Source organism: Ranitomeya variabilis, chromosome 7 (assembly GCF_051348905.1).
Source record: "Ranitomeya variabilis isolate aRanVar5 chromosome 7, aRanVar5.hap1, whole genome shotgun sequence".
NCBI lineage: Eukaryota > Metazoa > Chordata > Amphibia > Anura > Dendrobatidae > Ranitomeya > Ranitomeya variabilis.
Genome location: NC_135238.1, coordinates 231,479,158 through 231,497,580, shown reverse-complemented (window position 1 = coordinate 231,497,580; position 18,423 = coordinate 231,479,158). Strand labels below are relative to the sequence as shown.

The 18,423-nt window shown below is 45.1% G+C and overlaps 1 protein-coding gene across 4 annotated transcripts in view; it reads right to left on the bottom strand.

Annotated features, from left to right (window-relative positions):
- Positions 1–18,423, bottom strand: part of SPEG (striated muscle enriched protein kinase) — a 211,519-nt gene that overhangs the window by 43,158 nt on the left and 149,938 nt on the right. For all 4 annotated transcript variants that reach the window (XM_077273132.1, XM_077273133.1, XM_077273135.1 and 1 more), the window contains 12 exons: positions 10,252–10,512; positions 8,496–8,654; positions 8,214–8,403; positions 6,731–6,960; positions 6,009–6,128; positions 5,074–5,178; positions 3,931–4,137; positions 3,700–3,823; positions 1,668–1,840; positions 849–961; positions 593–758; positions 101–194 (listed from right to left, as the gene is read on the bottom strand). In XM_077273132.1, coding sequence (XP_077129247.1) covers positions 101–194; positions 593–758; positions 849–961; positions 1,668–1,840; positions 3,700–3,823; positions 3,931–4,137; positions 5,074–5,178; positions 6,009–6,128; positions 6,731–6,960; positions 8,214–8,403; positions 8,496–8,654; positions 10,252–10,512 — 1,942 coding nt within the window. The remainder of the gene's footprint in view (positions 1–100; positions 195–592; positions 759–848; positions 962–1,667; positions 1,841–3,699; positions 3,824–3,930; positions 4,138–5,073; positions 5,179–6,008; positions 6,129–6,730; positions 6,961–8,213; positions 8,404–8,495; positions 8,655–10,251; positions 10,513–18,423) is intronic.

Genomic DNA, 18,423 nt, shown 5'->3' with positions numbered 1-18,423 from the left:
AATACTGACCGTGTGAATGTGGCCTAACAGTCTATGTTGTGTTTTACCACTGGGATCTTATCTATACGACACAGGGACACGGATACAGACTGACACTCACCGGCCGATCTCCTTGTGAATGGTGAAGTAGTCAGACAGTCGTCGGGATTTCACTGCGTCAGATTCGTCCAGTGCTGACACGGATCCAGGTTTCTCTGCGGAAAACATGTTAGATACAAGATCCCTAACAAGTCGTTGTATCTGTTTCTACAATGTGACAACTAATGAGATCTCAATCCTGGGTAGGTCTCGGGGATATCCCGGCACATGGACGGCACTCGCCGTGCGGCCCCACTATCTGTGGACAATCCCTTTTTGGGAGAAGCGTCTTCAGATAATAATCTAGTGAATGGTCATTTTTAGTAAAAAATGCGAACAGGTGAACATCTTCCCAAAAATCAGAGGGTGGACCACGTAACGGATCCTCCAGAGATAGGTGGATGCATTCTTTTTAGCCACTCTGCTCGTTGGCCGACAGATGAAGGTCCTGGCCAGGTGACCCTCTTACAGTATGAGAACATGGATTATCTAGACCAGACGACTGGCTTCTCACCTTTGACCTGCAGCTCGGCCTTACATGACACCTCTCCTGAAACATTACGGGCCGTGCAGGTGTACACCCCCGAGTCCTCAGGTGCAGCATTCAGGATAACCAGGGAGCATTCCGCATCGTCATACACAAAATTAAAGTGTCCGCTTTCCACCAAGAGCTGTCCGTCCTGAAGAAGGAGAGTACAACATTAACAGGAAACGTGTGTAAACCTAAGGGTATGAAGATGTGGGTGCGCGGCAGGGAGACGTGGACGCACCTTGTACCACATTATGTCAGGCACTGGTTTTCCTTCCACGACGACTACAAAGCGAGCAGTTTCTCCGGCCCTGATCTCTATATCTTCCATGATAGACTCAAATCGAGGAGACTCTGCGGAGAGGACACAGAATATACTGCATTGCACGACATGCAGAAAGCGGACCAGCAGCCTAGATGAAGGCAAACCACCCAACAATATTGAGCTTCAGTCTGGTCCCCACCAAAAAATGTTCCATAAAGTCTCAAGTTGGGGTCACGCCGAGCAACTCAGGGCAGACATGACATTCTGGGGGGTTGCACTCACTGGTGCCAATCTGACTTCCCCTCTGCTGCTCAAAATGTCTCCATAATTGACAACATTCAGGAACGGGTCCCACTTTTTCCATACTGAGCCCCTCTATACTCCAAACTCATGCCCTTTCTCCACTCCTTGATTGTTTAAACACCAGCAAAGATCATCCTGGTGCCTCACACAAAATAAAAACACCCAGGAGGCTTTTGTGCTGCCCAGAAGGATTGCCAATTCTTCAGGAAGGCGAGGACCTAATCCCCTTTTTCCAGGAGGAGTTGGTTACCATAAGTGGAGAAATTCTGCTTTACTATATCTACTGTATAATAAATTGGTCTTCAGCGGTTATCCAGAACTAAGATCTGGAAGACCCATCCTTAGTAAAGGTCACTATCCGACACCAGGCAGCCAACCCCGGGTCAGGTCTTATGAGATTTATAAAACCAAGTTGCTTTATTTGTCTTATCATGGCAAGATGTATGTGGTTTGCGGTCAGCTTGACATGTTGTAGCCGTCGGCCATTGGTACCTGCCATCTCTATGCTGATGGTGCATTTGTCAGCTCCAAAGAGGTTCCTGGCTTCAAAAACCAAATGTCCGACATCTGACTTCTTGGGACTGAAGATGGTGAGTGAGTGTTGGTCATCATCTGGCATACTCATCTCACAAACTCCAGCAACACTGCGCAGAATTGTGCCTGCTCTAGAGAGAAGGACGTGTGTTTATAACAATGCACTGTGTAGGAAAACATACCTAATACATGACAGCAAATGATGATACAATGAAAGTGAAATTCCAACTTCTTGTCTAAAGAAAAATTGACTTCAGACAATGTTATCTCGGAAAAATAGCCCTCCTTCAAGTCAATGTTTTACTCAGGAAACAATCTTAAAAACACGACTAATCTGTTCCTGTCTTTTAAGCCTCATCAGTAAATAGGTAAGGACACTATTGCCCTGCAATACAGCTCCACTCTGGTAAAAGAAAAATGACCTATGTCAAGAATACATGGAAAATATAGCCCTCCTTCTATTAACACATGACAGGTCTGTTTCTGCCTTGTAGGACTCATCAGCAAGAGCCAAGGACACTGTTGCAAGGCAATATTGGCTGGAACATAAAAAAATTACATCTCACATTGTTACCTGGGAGAACAGCCCTCCTCCTCCTCTCTTCCAAGTCAATATCCAACTGTTGAAGTCTTAAAACATTACAGATTTGCTACTTCCCTTTAGATTTAATCAGTAAATGGATGGGCACCCTGATGTACTGCTATAACAAACCAATCTGGTAAAAAATTACATCTGACAATGTTCCCTAGAAAAAAAAACCCTACTCCAAGTCATGGGTGACATTAGATGCAGTCTTAAAACATGACAGTCCTGTTCCTGCCTTTTAGAATCCATCAGTACTTAGTAGAAGACACTGCTGTGCTGAATTGCAGACTTTTTTAAGAAAATAACATTTGACAATGATGGGATGGAAAAGTATCCCTTCTCTAAATCAATGTGTCTCCTGAAGAAGTCTTTCAAGATCGCAGATCTGTTCCTGCCTTTTAAGCCTCATGAGCAAAGAGCTAAGAAAACTGAAGCACTGCAATCATGACTTTCCTGGTAAAAAAAAATAAAAAAAACTACACCTGACAAGGCCTGGAAAATTACCCTTCTACCAAATCAATTTCCAACTCTAGAAGACGTTTGAAAAAAAACCACTGATCTGTTCATTCACTTTACGCCTCATCAGTAGAAAGCTGAGGACAATGACGCCCTGCATTACTAACTCACAGCAGGAAAATATATGTATATCTGAAAGTACTGCCTGGAAAAAATAGCCACCCTACATGTCAATGTGCAACTTATGGAAACAGACTTCATATATGACAGTTGTGTTCCTGCCTTTTTGGACCTCATCAGTTACGAGCAGATACTGTTGCACCCCAATACTGACCCAGTCTGATAAAAAAAATACAGGTGACATTGCTAAACCCTAATGAGTGACTCTGAACGGAGTCTTATAATGTCAGGTCAGTTCCTGCCTTTTAGGACTCATGAGTAAAAAGTTAAGAAAACTATGTCACTGCCCCCCCCCAAAAAAAAACAAGAACAAACCAGAAAAGACATCTAAAAAAGCCAATGTCTGACTCTGGAAGAAACCTTAAAACAACACAGATCAGTTCATTCCCTTTAAGACTCATCATTACAGAGCTGAGAAGACGGTCGTCCTGCGCTATTGAGCTGTGTACATCTGACATTGCAGCCCGGAAAGATAGCCCGCGTTCACTTCAATGTGTGACTCCAGGAGAAATCTTAAAATGTAACAGATCTGTTCCTGCCTTTTACACCTCATCAGCAAAGATCAAAGATCATGGCTGACTTTCATTAAGTCAGATAAAAGATCATTTCTGATTTTTTTGACCTCTGATCCTTAAAGATTGGATAAGAAACCCCAAGATCAACAATTACAGAGGGTACCGAGGTAACATTTACGCCCGGTCCTGGTGCCTGGGTTTTGCAGCGGCGGGGCGCAGCTCACGTGCAGTTCTGCATTGCAGCAGTGGTTACCTCCTCCAGGTGACTCTGGCCTCCACGTGGTTCAGCGTCACAATGGCGCACAACAGCTGATTCTCTACCATGTACAACAGCTCAGGGCGATCGGTGATCACTGGCGCCTCCTGTTGGTAAGGACCTGTAAAAACAAGTCACGTGTAACAGCATTAATCAGTGGGACACCAGGCTATGGATATCATCAAACATCGCAGAATGTATCACAGACCCCGGACTTCTTCCTCTCACCTCGGTCTAGAAGTCTGACGCAGTCGCTGGGCACGGAGGGTTTGCTGTGTGACGTTGCAGTGTATGTGACCACACGGAATAAGTACTGGTAGCCCTTATTTAATGACCGGACGCTATAGCTGGTCTCCTTCAGGTTGCTGGCTATGACCGTCCACTGGAGAGAGCCCACGGCCTGCTGCTGCAACGAGTACGTGAGCTGCGCCACATCTGCCAGGACAGAAGCAGACCGCGGGTGACACAAAGTAATAAGGAGTCAGAAAGCCAAACAGAGTCTACAGACAAGACATGGAGTGGAGTCCTGGGGCCCGGCGAACGCTGCGGGACGAGCGATGCTTCAGTCATCTCCCAGACAGGAGGGTCCGCACACCCGAACGCTTGTGTTCTCTATGAGAAGACCGCCGACTGACACGTTGGTCGGTGATTTATCTCCCCGAGAACAATGTGAGCGGCAGTTCAGACACACACGTAAACATGTCGGTCCCATCATCAGTCAGCCGATGCCCCCATACACATTAGACAGTCAACCGAACCCGTCGTTATCGGCAGGTTCAGCCGAAAATATTGTAATGTGTATGGGGGCCTCACATCACTGAATTCCGGTCTCTCCTTCAGACCCATTGTGCCGGTGTATAACAGGACGGAGTGGTGTAAAGCCGCCACCACTGGACTCTGGAGGAGACTCTGGAGAGACCCCTGCGTGTTCCCCATGACTGTGCTCAGTGCACAAGCTCCATACAAACATGAAGGGGGGGGAACATGAGCGGCCGCACAGGCCCGGACCCCAACCCCATCCAACACTTATAATGGAGATTGTGAGCTCTATGGATGTAGGATGGGAGGTCAGAAAAGCTCCTGGAGGAGGATGTGGAGGGGGCACATACTTTTCTCCATACAGTGAATGTGTGCATGATTTATACATTTTTCTTGTTGCATTGCGATCTACTGGTCAGTTGGCATCATGAAGTGTATTGCTGGACCTTTCAGTCACACGACTTCTGTTCCGGCCATGGTGGGTGCCATCTGTGTAGTACAGCCGGCCCCCCGCCATGAGCGGAGCGAGCCCAATACTCCTATAACATCCATCTCTCATACGTGAACACTGCTGGTGGGAAATAGCAACGATGAGCAGGCAGACAATTATACCGATGGCAGGATCCAGCCTCTTCGGGGGATTCCATCTGAGCTTGACCACTTTTCCGGTTACAGAGGTAATTATAGGGGGACCATCAGGAGGGGTGGGCACCACATCTGCAGCAACAAGGAACAAATAGAAACTACAGAATAGAAGTTTCCATCAGTAGAAAACTTTATCCACAGTTTTCACCAATCGGACAACAGATATCGATTCCACCTTTACACTCGTCTGTTTCACAGTCCTGGGAAAGGAAGTAGCTGTCTGACAGCTGCCACGGGCGGCCATATTAGGTGTGACCCAGTCCGTTACTAGCCTCCCTAGTAGTCACTCATGATGAGAGATCATCTCCTTCACTGAGAATACAAGGGCGGGGGCGCCAAGGGGTTAAAACTACCTTACGGAGGCACAAAGGGGGCACTATTATTTTATGGGGGCACAAAGACTCATTACTTTCATCCCCAAAATGGGGTTTTATTTTTAGATGTGGGGGACATAAAAGGGTAATGGTATAAGGAGGGGCTCATTATTACTGTTGGGCATAAAAGGGTGGTTTTATTATTACTATTATTAATATTATTATTATGTGGCACATATGGGCACTATTATTTTATGAGGATGCAAAAATGGATAATTACTTTGGGGGGGGCACGAAAGACACACTATTATCTGGTGAGGGGCACAAAGAGGGATAATTACAATTAGGGCATAAAGTGGAAATATTACTGTGTGGGGAAAAAAGGGGAAATTATCACTTTTTGGGAGACAATAAAGGGTATTATTCCAGTGCGGGGCACAAAGGGTCTTCATCATCCCTATTCTGGCTTCATCCTCTAATCCTTGCTGGTGAGAGAGGAAGTAGCTAACTTCTCCTCCTCTTTAGGAGTAAGAAGAAAGCCTGGACATCACCTGCCATGAACTGATCATGAAGCCACATAATTCTTACCTGTGACGTAGAGGTGGGCATAGCAAGCAGCTTTGCCCACCTTGTTGGAAATCACACTCTTGTAGACCCCTGCATGAGAATGAGTGACCGACGGAAACACCAGATGATGAATGTCTCTATCTACAAGGAAACACAAGACAAGAGTTCGGTCTCTCAGACTTTTCATAATCTTGCACCTTCTGCCAGAACTGCAGATATTAGCAGAGCCTGGTCTACATGAGATGGTGCTGCGAGTTCCTGCTGTGCTAGAGGAACAAAAGCTTAATGTCTGACTATACAGCAAAAAAGATAAGACAGGTGTCAGCTCCCAAGTCTTTTTGAGGTTTGAGAATTTGTAACTTGTGTCTTAGGCTATGTGCCCACATTGCGGAATCGTATGCGGATTTTTCCGCACTAGTTTTGCAAAATCCGCAGGTAAAACTCACTGCGTTTTACCTGCTGATTTACCGCGGATTTACCGCTGAATTACTGCGGTTTTTGTGCTGATTCCACCTGCGGTTTTACACCTGCAGATTCCTATTGTGGAGCAGGTGTAAACCACGCAGCGTTTCCACGCAATGTTTTCTGCAACATGTGCACTACGGATATAGGTTTACATGGTACTGTAAACCGCATGGAAAACAGCTGCGAATCCGCAGCGGCCAATCCACTGCGGATCCGCAGCAAAATCCGCAATGTGTGCACACTGCCTTAGGATTTTCCCTCCTTTTGGGGTTTCTTACATTGGGTCATCTTGCAGTCGTCCGTGCTCTGGATCTTATGCCCATTGTGGTACCAGGTGATCGTAGGGTACGGTAAGCCGGTGACCTGACACTCCAGCTGAACTTCACGAGACTCCACCACATCCAAGTCTTGTAGAGGACGTAGGAAATCAGGCATGAGGACCCCTTCCACCTCGATGTCCTGCACCTCCGGCTCCTCCGGAATGGATGGCATCTTTTCAAGCTTGGATCTGAATGATGTATCATGGCTGAATTTTAGTTTACAGTCGCAGTCTGAGCATCACATGATTTCTTATTTTCCTCTAAATGTTGTATTTCACCACTATTATGGGATACATATAATGTATTTAATAGCATTTATTCATTCTTTTGAGGGGGACACATTTTTTCTCAAAAAAATATTTAAACCCAAACATGAAAGAAAGAAACAGTATTAAGCATTAAAGGAAAATGCACTTCCCCTTTGACAAAGCTATACGCGAAACGCGCGTCGGGGCGCCGCCACCACCTAATGGTAATGACTCAGTATGTTTTCCTTTAATGCTTAATTTAATTCCATGGGCTGCTTTATACTTCGTCTGCTGAACCATTCAGGGTATTATATGTCTACTGGGCCACTTGGTCTTATTTGCTTAGCAGACCTTCCTATTAAAACAAGGCTTGTACTACTGAAACATTTTGAAAAGCTCCCTTATTATTTAGTTTTTTTTACCACTATTGTGGATTATTCACCTATGGATACATACACTTTGGAAAACATCTGGTACAATTGCCATTTGCACACTGTTTCTTTCATTTTTGGGTTTAAATAATTTTTTGAGAAGCCTTTTTTGGGCTCTCCTAATCCCTTTTTCTTCTTAGTATAATAAGCCCTGGATGTGGTACACATTTGCTAATTATAATATCTATTAAGATCATATTTATCTATTGAAAAATCCATGCATATCTGACATCATCATAACTCATTACCTTAATAGGTGGTTCTTTTTGTATAGTCTTATCCCCATTTTTTACAATATTCTTACATATTCTATTCTTACTAAACTGTTTTTATAATTGTTTCAATAAAATCTTGCTATTTTATGGCTATTTCCTTCTATGTCCTATTTTTGATGTATTTATTGGTTTTTTGAAGCTTTGCCACTAATCTAGACAGTCTCTCTCTGTTTTTTGATGCACCACATTAAATGGAAAAAAGAAAGAGGGTGCGTTTTGTAATTAAAAAAAAAACTTTTCAAACTTTTTTAAAACTTTTTATTTGAGTCTCACTTTCCTGATCGCCTATATCACACTGTATTGTTGTGTTTCCTTCCTGTCCATGCTTTGACTACAGCTCCTGTGCACCTTTTCTTTCTAGCCTGTGACCATCGAGGCGCACTGTATACCCAAGGCTATATGCACATATACTGCTTTCTCAACACGTTAGGTTTCCAGAATTGTTATGTTCTATTATACTGTATATTTACGAGCGGGATTTCCTTACATATGGGTTGAGGCGCCAAGTCTGGGCTCCTCCACATACAGCTCTGCAGAGCACTCAGCCTCCCCGTGTTGGTTGCAGGCAGAGGCAGTATATTGACCCTCGTCCTCACTAGACACCTGGGTGATCAGCAGGGTGTGATATCCCCTTTCTTGCAGGATATGCAATGTCTCACTCTCTTCCACTGGACGACCTGAAAAGGAAGAAATAAAGAAACTGGTAATAAACTAAAATATCTTCCAAATGAGTTAATAAGATGTAAGCGAGTCAGTGCAGAACACTCACCATCATGCATCCATGTGACCACAGGCGGCGGTGTGCCACTGATCTTACAATCCAGCCGGGCTGTCCGACCCTCAATTACATCTCGATCTGACATCTTCCTGGTGAAGAGAGGAGCCAGCGAGGGCTGCACTGTCAGCACTGCACTGCACGTCAGCTCATCTGGCAGATGGGCAGGAGAAGAGATTTAACAAACTGTCAAAGCAGTACCTGCAACTACCACTAGAGGGAGAGGAGTGCAATATCAGATGGATAAATGCAAAGGCTGTGAGCTCCCCCTGGAGGAGGCAGCAAGTACTAGCAACCATGTCATAATTTGAGTTTTTTTGTGGGGTCCCGTCATTTATGTGATCACCTGTGAAACATAATACAGGATGTAACTGAGGATCAGTAATGTAATGTATGTACACAGTGACTGCACCAGCAGAATAGTGAGTGCAGCTCTGGGGTATAATACAGGATGTAACTCAGGATCAGTAATGTATGTACACAGTGACTGCACCAGCAGAATAGTGAGTGCAGCTCTGGGGTATAATACAGGATGTAACTCAGGATCAGTAATGTAATGTATGTACACAGTGACTGTACCAGCAGAATAGTGAGTGCAGCTCTGGGGTATAATACAGGAGGTAACTCAGGATCAGTAATGTAATGTATGTACACAGTGACTGCACCAGAAGAATAGTGAGTGCAGCTCTGGGGTATAATACAGGATGTAACTCAGGATCAGTAATGTAATGTATGTACACAGTGACTGCACCAGCAGAATAGTGAGTGCAGCTCTGGGGTATAATACAGGATGTAACTCAGGATCAGTAATGTAATGTATGTACACAGTGACTGCACCAGCAGAATAGTGAGTGCAGCTCTGGAGTATAATACAGGATGTAACTCAGGATCAGTAATGTAATGTATGTACATAGTGACTGCACCAGCAGAATAGTGAGTGCAGCTCTGGAGTATAATACAGGATGTAACTCAGGATCAGTAATGTATGTACACAGTGACTGCACCCGCAGAATAGTGAGTGCAGCTCTGGGGTATAATACAGGATGTAACTCAGGATCAGTAATGTAATGTATGTACACAGTGACTGTACCAGCAGAATAGTGAGTGCAGCTCTGGAGTATAATACAGGATGTAACTCAGGATCAGTAATGTAATGTATGTACACAGTGACTGTACCAGCAGAATAGTGAGTGCAGCTCTGGAGTATAATACAGGGTGTAACTCAGGATCAGTAATGTAATGTAATGTATGTACAGAGTGACTGCACCAGCAGAATAGTGAGTGCAGCTCTGGGGTATAATACAGGATGTAACTCAGGATCAGTAATGTAATGTATGTACACAGTGACTGCACCCGCAGAATAGTGAGTGCAGCTCTGGAGTATAATACATGGTGTAACTCAGGATCAGTAATGTAATGTAATGTAATGTATGTACAGAGTGACTGCACCAGCAGAATAGTGAGTGCAGCTCTGGGGTATAATACAGGATGTAACTCAGGATCAATAATGTAATGTATGTACACAGTGACTGCACCAGCAGAATAGTGAGTGCAGCTCTGGGGTATAATGCAGGATATAACTCAGGAGCAGAATAGTGAGCGCAGCTCTGGAGTATAACACATGCTAGCAGTAGAATAGTAATGTCATGTATTTACAAAGTGTCTTGAATTTCCATGTAGGTTATAACATATGTAAACTATGGATTGTGCTGAGAGATGGTAGGACGTGGGGATATATGGTGGCGGTTACCTCGTGCGGTGCTCAGCTTGCAGGTGTAGACCCCGCTGTCATCTTCATGGACGGAGTTGAGGAGCAGCAGACACTGTTTGCCGTTGAATCGCATTTTACAATCCAGCAGAGCCGGCTGCAGCAGTTTCCCACGAAACATCCAGTCCACGTCCAGGTCCTGGGGTCCCGACACCACACACTCAAACACAGCCGCCTCCCCAGCGCACACACTCACATCCTGCAAGGGGGTCACCACCTCCAGCGGGCCGCTGCCGGATGAAGCTTTGATTGCACACACACAAGGACGCGACAGCGAGACACCACAAAGTGGCGAAACACAATGACCAACAAGGAGAAGACAACACAAAGAGAGGGAAGATAACGTGTTACACGGGAAGAGACCGCCAGAGACGGAGATGCACAATGAGAGGATGAGGAGCAGAGAGGAGCGTTCAGGAGTTCAGTGATACAACTGCAAGAACGTCACAAGTTCTCATGAGCTCAAATACTCAAGGCACAGGCATTAGTGAAGAGCATCAGAAATCTGCGAGTCGCCCTCTCCTCCTCAGCTGTTTCTTGGTTATATCTGGTTCAAGGAAAGCTGGGTGACAAACAACATGGTGGCTGTTACATATCCCATTGGAAAAGCTGAGTGGCGACCAATATCGCCTTAAATGGGTTGTCTCATGATCTAACTTTAAGAGCGCACTGCAGCGTCCGGGGAGGCTCCTGATGATTGACAGCTCAGACTCGTGGCACTTTCAGACTCGTGGCAGGGTCGCGCTTTCAGACTTGTGGCACAATCACGCTTTCAGACTCGTAGCACGGTCACACTTTCAGACTAGTGGCACGGTCACGGTAATCTCCCATGCTGCAAGCAGATGCAGCTTTACTACTGAAGCATCGGAGCACAGATTGTATCCATGGATCCATTCAGTTTAGGAGCAGTGATTACAAGTTCTATAGTAGAGAGCTTGTGAGAGCTGCACTCCTTGCTTGTGAGAACATCCACTGTTGATAAACTTGCAGAGGTAGTCAGTAACCTACGCAATGAGCAGTAAACTAAACAACTAAAAATCCTTACATTCTTGAGCAAAAAAAGATTTTTAATAAGAAGTAAATTTAAAAATTGCTTCTTTTTACAAGCTTTAGGCAATTTTATCCATTTAGGATTTTTAGAAATCCCTTTAAAGGTGGTTTTGGGATTCAAGAAAAAGTGGCTAAAAGCAGGAAATGGGTTAAAAGGAATATGGCAGCGAGTTTTTATTTCCCCATCTGACAGCAGAATAATTTAGGGCTAGAGAACCTGATTCCAGCAATGTGTCACTTACTGGTCTCCGAAATGGCAGCAATGGTCACATGAATGGCATGGAATCACTACAGTAAGACCAGCAGGGATTACTGTAGTAGCGGAGGATTAAAGACGTATACAATACTTTTTTTTTTTCACTTATTACCCAGCTTTGACTATTTTTTCATCACTTCAATAAAGCTCCTTGAGGCGATGTGCACACGTCAGGATTTCTTGCAGAAATTTCCTGAACAAAACCGGACATTTTCTGCAAGAAATCCGCATGCGGATTTTTCGTGTTTTTTTTCGCTTTTTTGTGGAAAAAAAATCAACATGTGCACAAAAATTGCTTAATGCGTTCTAAATGATGGGATGCATATGTATACGTATTTTAAGCGTTTTTAATCGCGTTTTTATAGCGAAAAAACACAAAAAATCTGGAAGAAATCCTGACGTGTGCACATAGCCTCAATGTCTGCTTCTATAGGGAATGTCACCCAGCTTTCCTGGGTTACAGAAAGGCCATTATGGCAGAAAGCCAGCTAATTACAGCCACATGGGATGTCACCCAACCCAAGTCTGGCTGCTCCGAAGGCTACCATTCATTTACCGTTACATTACAAGGCAGACACGCCATTCAGGGGTCATATAAAGCTGAATGACAGCCCCAAAGACCATAATTCCAGCTGGAATATCACACAGCTTTTCCAGGCTACAGACAGGGACCTCTGTCATGTATGTTTATGCACTATAAACACACACACACGTACATTACATATATACACCCAGGTGTGCAGTACGGTAGGTAATAGCAGCCGTAGTGCTTGTTACCCAGCTTTTCCAGATATAGCTGGCAGCTGAACAGAACTTTTTACAGCTTGATAGAAGAAGACGACTCAGATTGTCTTAAGATGGAAACGCTCTTTACACAAAGCAAGAAATACAGACAATGAAGAAAGTGTTGAATTTTCTGGTGATTGAACATCAATTATCAGGAAAGCTGGATACCTCCTCCTTCCTGCACTGTGGATTGTACAATCATTTCTTGGCCATTATTTCACATCTCATGTATAAGAGTATGGTGACGTTTCGTCTCTGTTTACATCCTGAGTTACATTTTATTTGCAAACTTTCTCAGAATTGTACGATTTCTCCAGGAAGAGAAGGCAAGACCCCATTGTGCCCGTCTGCCTGCACTTGTCTTCACTGCTGGGCACCGGTGGTTTGGTCTAAAAGTACAAGTCTGCAGTTACTCTGTGTGACTGCAGACTTGCGAATCCTCACATTGGATGGATAAGGAAATAAATTACCATTCTTCTCCTATACTTGAAACACACGGATTGTACACAGATTCCATCCGTGTGCTGTACATGTTTGTCAGGGATCCATAGACTTGCATCGGCCCTTTTTATCTGTGATACTGGAAACACGGACACGTGAATAGCGCTATAGATTATAATGGTTACATGTGTTATCAGTGAAAAAAGTAAAATATGCAAATTGTCTCTTTATAGAGGAAGTGGACTGGAACTCTAGCGCCACCTAGTGGAAGCAGCAATCCTAAACGTTAATATTGACTCTTTAACGAGGTTTGCAAGAGTTCTAGTTCCCTCCTCTCTGAAGAGACAATTTGCATATTTAATTTCTCAGAGGAGCATGCATGGCTTGTAAGTCTCCTCATTCTAATGTGACAGGCCTGGCTTGTCTCTGTCCACAAGGAGAAAAGTTTGCATGATGGAATTTGGTCTAGGGTCTGTATTTAGGTGGTTAGGTATCTGTAGGGTTTGGTCTACACTCTGTATTTTGGGGGATCTGGTCTGGGATCTTTATTAAATAAAAGACAAATCTTCCGTCACTGCAGTCCACTACTCAGACAGCCCCTTCTCAATCACAATATTCCCCCTTATACAATGATAACAGCTATAATCACATTTGATGTCGGCACCGGCTCTTCAGGGACCGATCTCCCACCGGCCAATCAGCAGCCGCTTCACCCTCCGCTCCTATGGCCGTAACTGACATTGGGGGGAGTCGGAGCTGCGCTTCACCCTCCGCTCCTATGGCCGTAACTGACATTGGGGGGAGTCGGAGCTGCGGTTGATCTCTTCTTCAGGATTTCTGATTTGTCCAAAAGAGGAGGGAGTGATTGGCCGAGCTGCTATTACTTTATAAGGGGGGGGAAATATTGATTGTCAAGGGATTGTCCGAATAGTGGGCAATCCTTCTAATAAAAGTTAAAGGGATTGCCCACTAAAAAGTGAAAATGTAACATTTGGTGAAAGGTTCTCTTTAAGGAGGGCTTTGGATTATCTACTAAGGAAGGGGTTTGGTTTGGGGTCTGCACATATTTCTATATATGTAAGTTATAATTGGGATAAATTGAGGAAAATAAATTATTAATAAAGTGACTGCAGATTGTAAGAAGATGGATACTGTGAGATTTTGTAAAAAGTGCGGATTGTTTGGCGCCTCTTTCGTCAACCCACTATGACACCAGCAGAATAGACGCTGCCATGAAAGGGCTGACGCCCCGAGAGCCTCGTCTGATTATGGGGATGTCGTACTAATTAGACAACACCAGATGGGCATCGGACGGTTGCTTTGGCAACCAGCCCACGTACCGCCGTGTCTCCCAGAAGAAGAGAGGGCCGACAATCCATTTAATTACTGCTTTATAATCAGTCCTATACATGGGAGTTCAGACAACCAAACAGAAGATGCAACGTCGGACGTCCTATTAGAAGATGTGACACAATGGCTCCATAAATAATTGTCTGAACATTATTAGCTTTTGCATTTCCATGATAATTGTACCATAAATTGATCATTAAGATGAGACTTTTATCACATATCAACAGGAAATGTTATAAACCAGGTAGGGCTCCGCACCCGCTTTCTGTCATTCAGGAATGACGACTATCACTTTTTCTACGGTGAAAAAAAGATTTGCAAAAAATCCGACCCTGATGGAATTCCTTTAAAGCCGTTGATCCACAAATTGCACAAAATTCAAATTGCAATAAATCAGATCGCAGACTTCCCTGCAGATCGATGGTCGGAGCCATAATATGAAGAAAGATCATAGGATTATAATCCTATTGACATGCCATAAAAGTCTAATAGGAATGATGTACATTTTAAGAATGCTGATCCTCAGGTCTTAATACATTTAATAAATATATGGAGTCTCCATTTTTTTCTGCTACATTGTTCCAAATCTCCTGCAGATCTATAAATGACACTGTTCTGGCTGCCCGCAGTCACCACTAGAGGCAGCGTTTCAGCTCACATTTGCTCTGAGCTCCCTCTAGTGGTGGCTGTAGACGACCTATATGACATCATTTATAGTTTTACAGGGGATTTGGAGCTCTGTATCATGAAAACTACTAAAACAATGTATTGTGAAAATATTCAGCACAGAATACCGGATGATATATGAACAGTGACTTTACGCTTCTTATGTATATTTGGTTTCTGAGGACCAGCGCTGAAGAACAGTGACAGTAAATGAACACAATTTATAACCAGCATGACACAAATGGATACATATGGAAGGAACATGGCTGCTCCAAGGAAGAGAGTCATGGCCTGTGGTTTAGTTTCTCATATGTCACCTTGGGTAAGATTAGCCGGGATGACTAAACGCAGACACTGACTCCGGGCCCTGGGTGTAAATGAGCCGGTGCCGGCGTCACTGTCACATCATTAATATGAGGAACAGTGAATGAAGCAGCAATGATACCCGAGCCCTGCACAGAGGCGCAGTCTCCACCGCATGTAACATTCTGTCCCCACATTCGGTGCTCAACCCTCCTCCCTCATTCCCTTCTTAGGAAATTACAACAGTTACAAAAGTATCAAGACATAAATGACATAGGGATCCAGACATTGGAGCTAATGATCAACTCCTGACTCTCCAGCTATTGCAAAACTGAGGCCATCGGGCTTGCTGGGAGTTGTAGTTTTGCCACAGCTGGACCTCCACATGCTTGGAGTCCACTGCATTAATATCATTATAGTGGCTGAGGGGACGGGGAGGTTTTGCTTTTGTAAATAAAGTTTAATCATCTCATAATGAAAAGTTTTGCAATTTTATAATAAACTTTGTTCTTCATTTTTTTTTACAATTTTGAGATCTCTAATTGCTGACAGAGAATAGTAATATTTTAGTTTTACATCCAGAGGTGTGAAAGACAAATGTAAAACATTTTCACAGCTGTTTCTTAAAATTACATCCCATTTAGTCCTGTACCTTCTTCTCAACTTACATCCACGTTCTCTCCTACTATGACCATCTATTTCACCACCTTTTCAAGGCAAAACCTGAGCGCAGGAAGGGTACATGTATCACAGGGGGAGAATCTAGGGCTTAGGCCATCCTCTATGAGCTGAACACATCAGCAGCAGAAATCTCTCTTGTGCAGATAGCTGTTACAATGTATCAGTGCAGGTAAAATGTATCAGTCTGAACTCCAGTCTATTTAGAAACTGGATGAAACGGTAACAATCCCTCAGCTGTGAAAAGTATTGAATGGTCACTGCTCTTTGATTAAACTTCAACTCATCTGACAGACTCACAAAGACTGACAAAATGTCAAAGTACTTTATTTACGTAAACTAAAGTTTTCAGTCCAAAAATCTCCCCAAAGTGCAAGTCACTAGGTGTCCGTCTTCTGTATAACTTGCTTTCTCCTGCCTGCTGTTACATTTCTAGAAGCAGAAACATGGAGACAAATTATAGGAAGTTGAGGCGGGTCCTTGTCTCTCTACAGGAAATGGAGGCGGGTCCTTGTCTCTGCACAGGAAGTGGGGCGGACCCTTGTCTCTCTACAGGAAGTGGGGCGGGTCATTGTTTCTCTACAGGAAGTGGGGGTGGGTCCTTGTCTTTCTACAGGCAGTGGGGTGGGTCCTTGTCTCTCTACAGGCAGTGGGGTGGGTCCTTGTCTCTGCACAGGAAGTGGGGCGGATCCTTGTCTCTACAGGAAGTGGAGGCGGGTCCTTGTCTCTCTACAGGCAGTGGGGCGGGTCCTTGTTTCTCTACAGGAAGTGGGGCGGGTCCTTGTCTCTCTACAGGAAGTGGGGGTGGGTCCTTGTCTCTCTACAGGCAGTGGGGCGGGTCCTTGTCTCTCTACAGGCAGTGGGGCGGGTCCTTGTCTCCCTACAGGAAGTAGGGGCGGGTCCTTGTCTCTCTACAGGAAGTGGGGGGTCCTTGTCTTTCTACAGGCAGTGGGGCGGGTCCTTGTCTCTCTACAGGAAGTGGGGGGGTCCTTGTCTCTCTACAGGCAGTGAGGCGGGTCCTTGTCTCTCTACAGGCAGTGGGGTGGGTCCTTGTCTCCCTACAGGAAGTAGGGGCGGGTCCTTGTCTCCCTACAGGAAGTGGGGGCGGGTCCTTGTCTCTCTACAGGCAGTGGGGCAGGTCCTTGTCTCTCTACAGGAAGTAGGGGTGGGTCCTTGTCTCCCTACAGGAAGTAGGGGTGGGTCCTTGTCTCCCTACAGGAAGTGGGGGTGGGTCCTTGTCTCTCTACAGGCAGTGGGGCGGGTCCTTGTCTCTCTACAGGCAGTGGGGGGTCCTTGTCTTTCTACAGGCAGTGGGGCGGGTCCTTGTCTCTCTACAGGAAGTGGGGGGTCCTTGTCTCTCTACAGGCAGTGGGGCGGGTCCTTGTCTCTCTACAGGCAGTGGGGTGGGTCCTTGTCTCCCTACAGGAAGTAGGGGCGGGTCCTTGTCTCCCTACAGGAAGTGGGGGCGGGTCCTTGTGTCTCTACAGGAAGTAGGGGTGTGACCCATTGACTCTATAGTAAGTGAGGTCCTGTTGTCTCTACAGGAAGTGGGGGCGATTCCTTGCCTCTACAGGAAGTGGAGGCAGGTCCTTGTCTCTCTACAGGAAGTAGGGGCGGGTCCTTGTCTCTCTACAGGAAGTGGGGGGTCCTTGTCTTTCTACAGGCAGTGGGGCGGGTCCTTGTCTCTCTACAGGAAGTGGGGGGTCCTTGTCTCTCTACAGGCAGTGGGGCGGGTCCTTGTCTCTCTACAGGCAGTGGGGTGGGTCCTTGTCTCCCTACAGGAAGTAGGGGCGGGTCCTTGTCTCCCTACAGGAAGTGGGGGCGGGTCCTTGTGTCTCTACAGGAAGTAGGGGTGTGACCCATTGACTCTATAGTAAGTGAGGTCCTGTTGTCTCTACAGGAAGTGGGGGCGATTCCTTGCCTCTACAGGAAGTGGAGGCAGGTCCTTGTCTCTCTACAGGAAGTAGGGGCGGGTCCTTGTCTCTCTACAGGAAGTAGGGGCGGGTCCTTGTCTCTCTACAGGAAGTAGGGACGGGTCCTTGTCTCTCTACAGGAAGAAGGGACGGGTCCTTGTCTCTCTACAGGAAGAAGGGGAAGGTCATAGTCTCTCTTCTCCTGCTTTTTTGCTTTCAGTTTAGGGTGTACAGGTCTTTGGCAATGCATGCTGGTAAGTGGAAGAAAGGCAGTACCTGCACCTCTAGTGCTAGCAGAATAAACTCTTCATTCTGGAACAGTGGATGACAAGTTACAGAGAAGAGGAATTGGGACCATATTAGACTGGATGTAAACAGCAATGGTCCCATTCACTGACAGCAAGCAGGGAGGGAAAAAGTTGCATAACTTTATTATAAAATTATTAAAGTGTATTTATCTATAAAAGAGGCCCATTTATAACTTTCTAATGAGTATTTTTTGCCCAGAATAAGTGGGTTTCAGGCACGTTTTATATATTTAGAGATATGAGGTGCCCTTTAGAGGACATCCTGCTTCCTTGCTGTTGTAGCCCCCCTTTAACAATGTCATGTTAATCATAGAACACAGAAGTGATCAGAATCCACAACTGGACATCATAATGATTGTGTAACAATGGACACAAAGAGACATCACAAAACTGCCGATTGGAG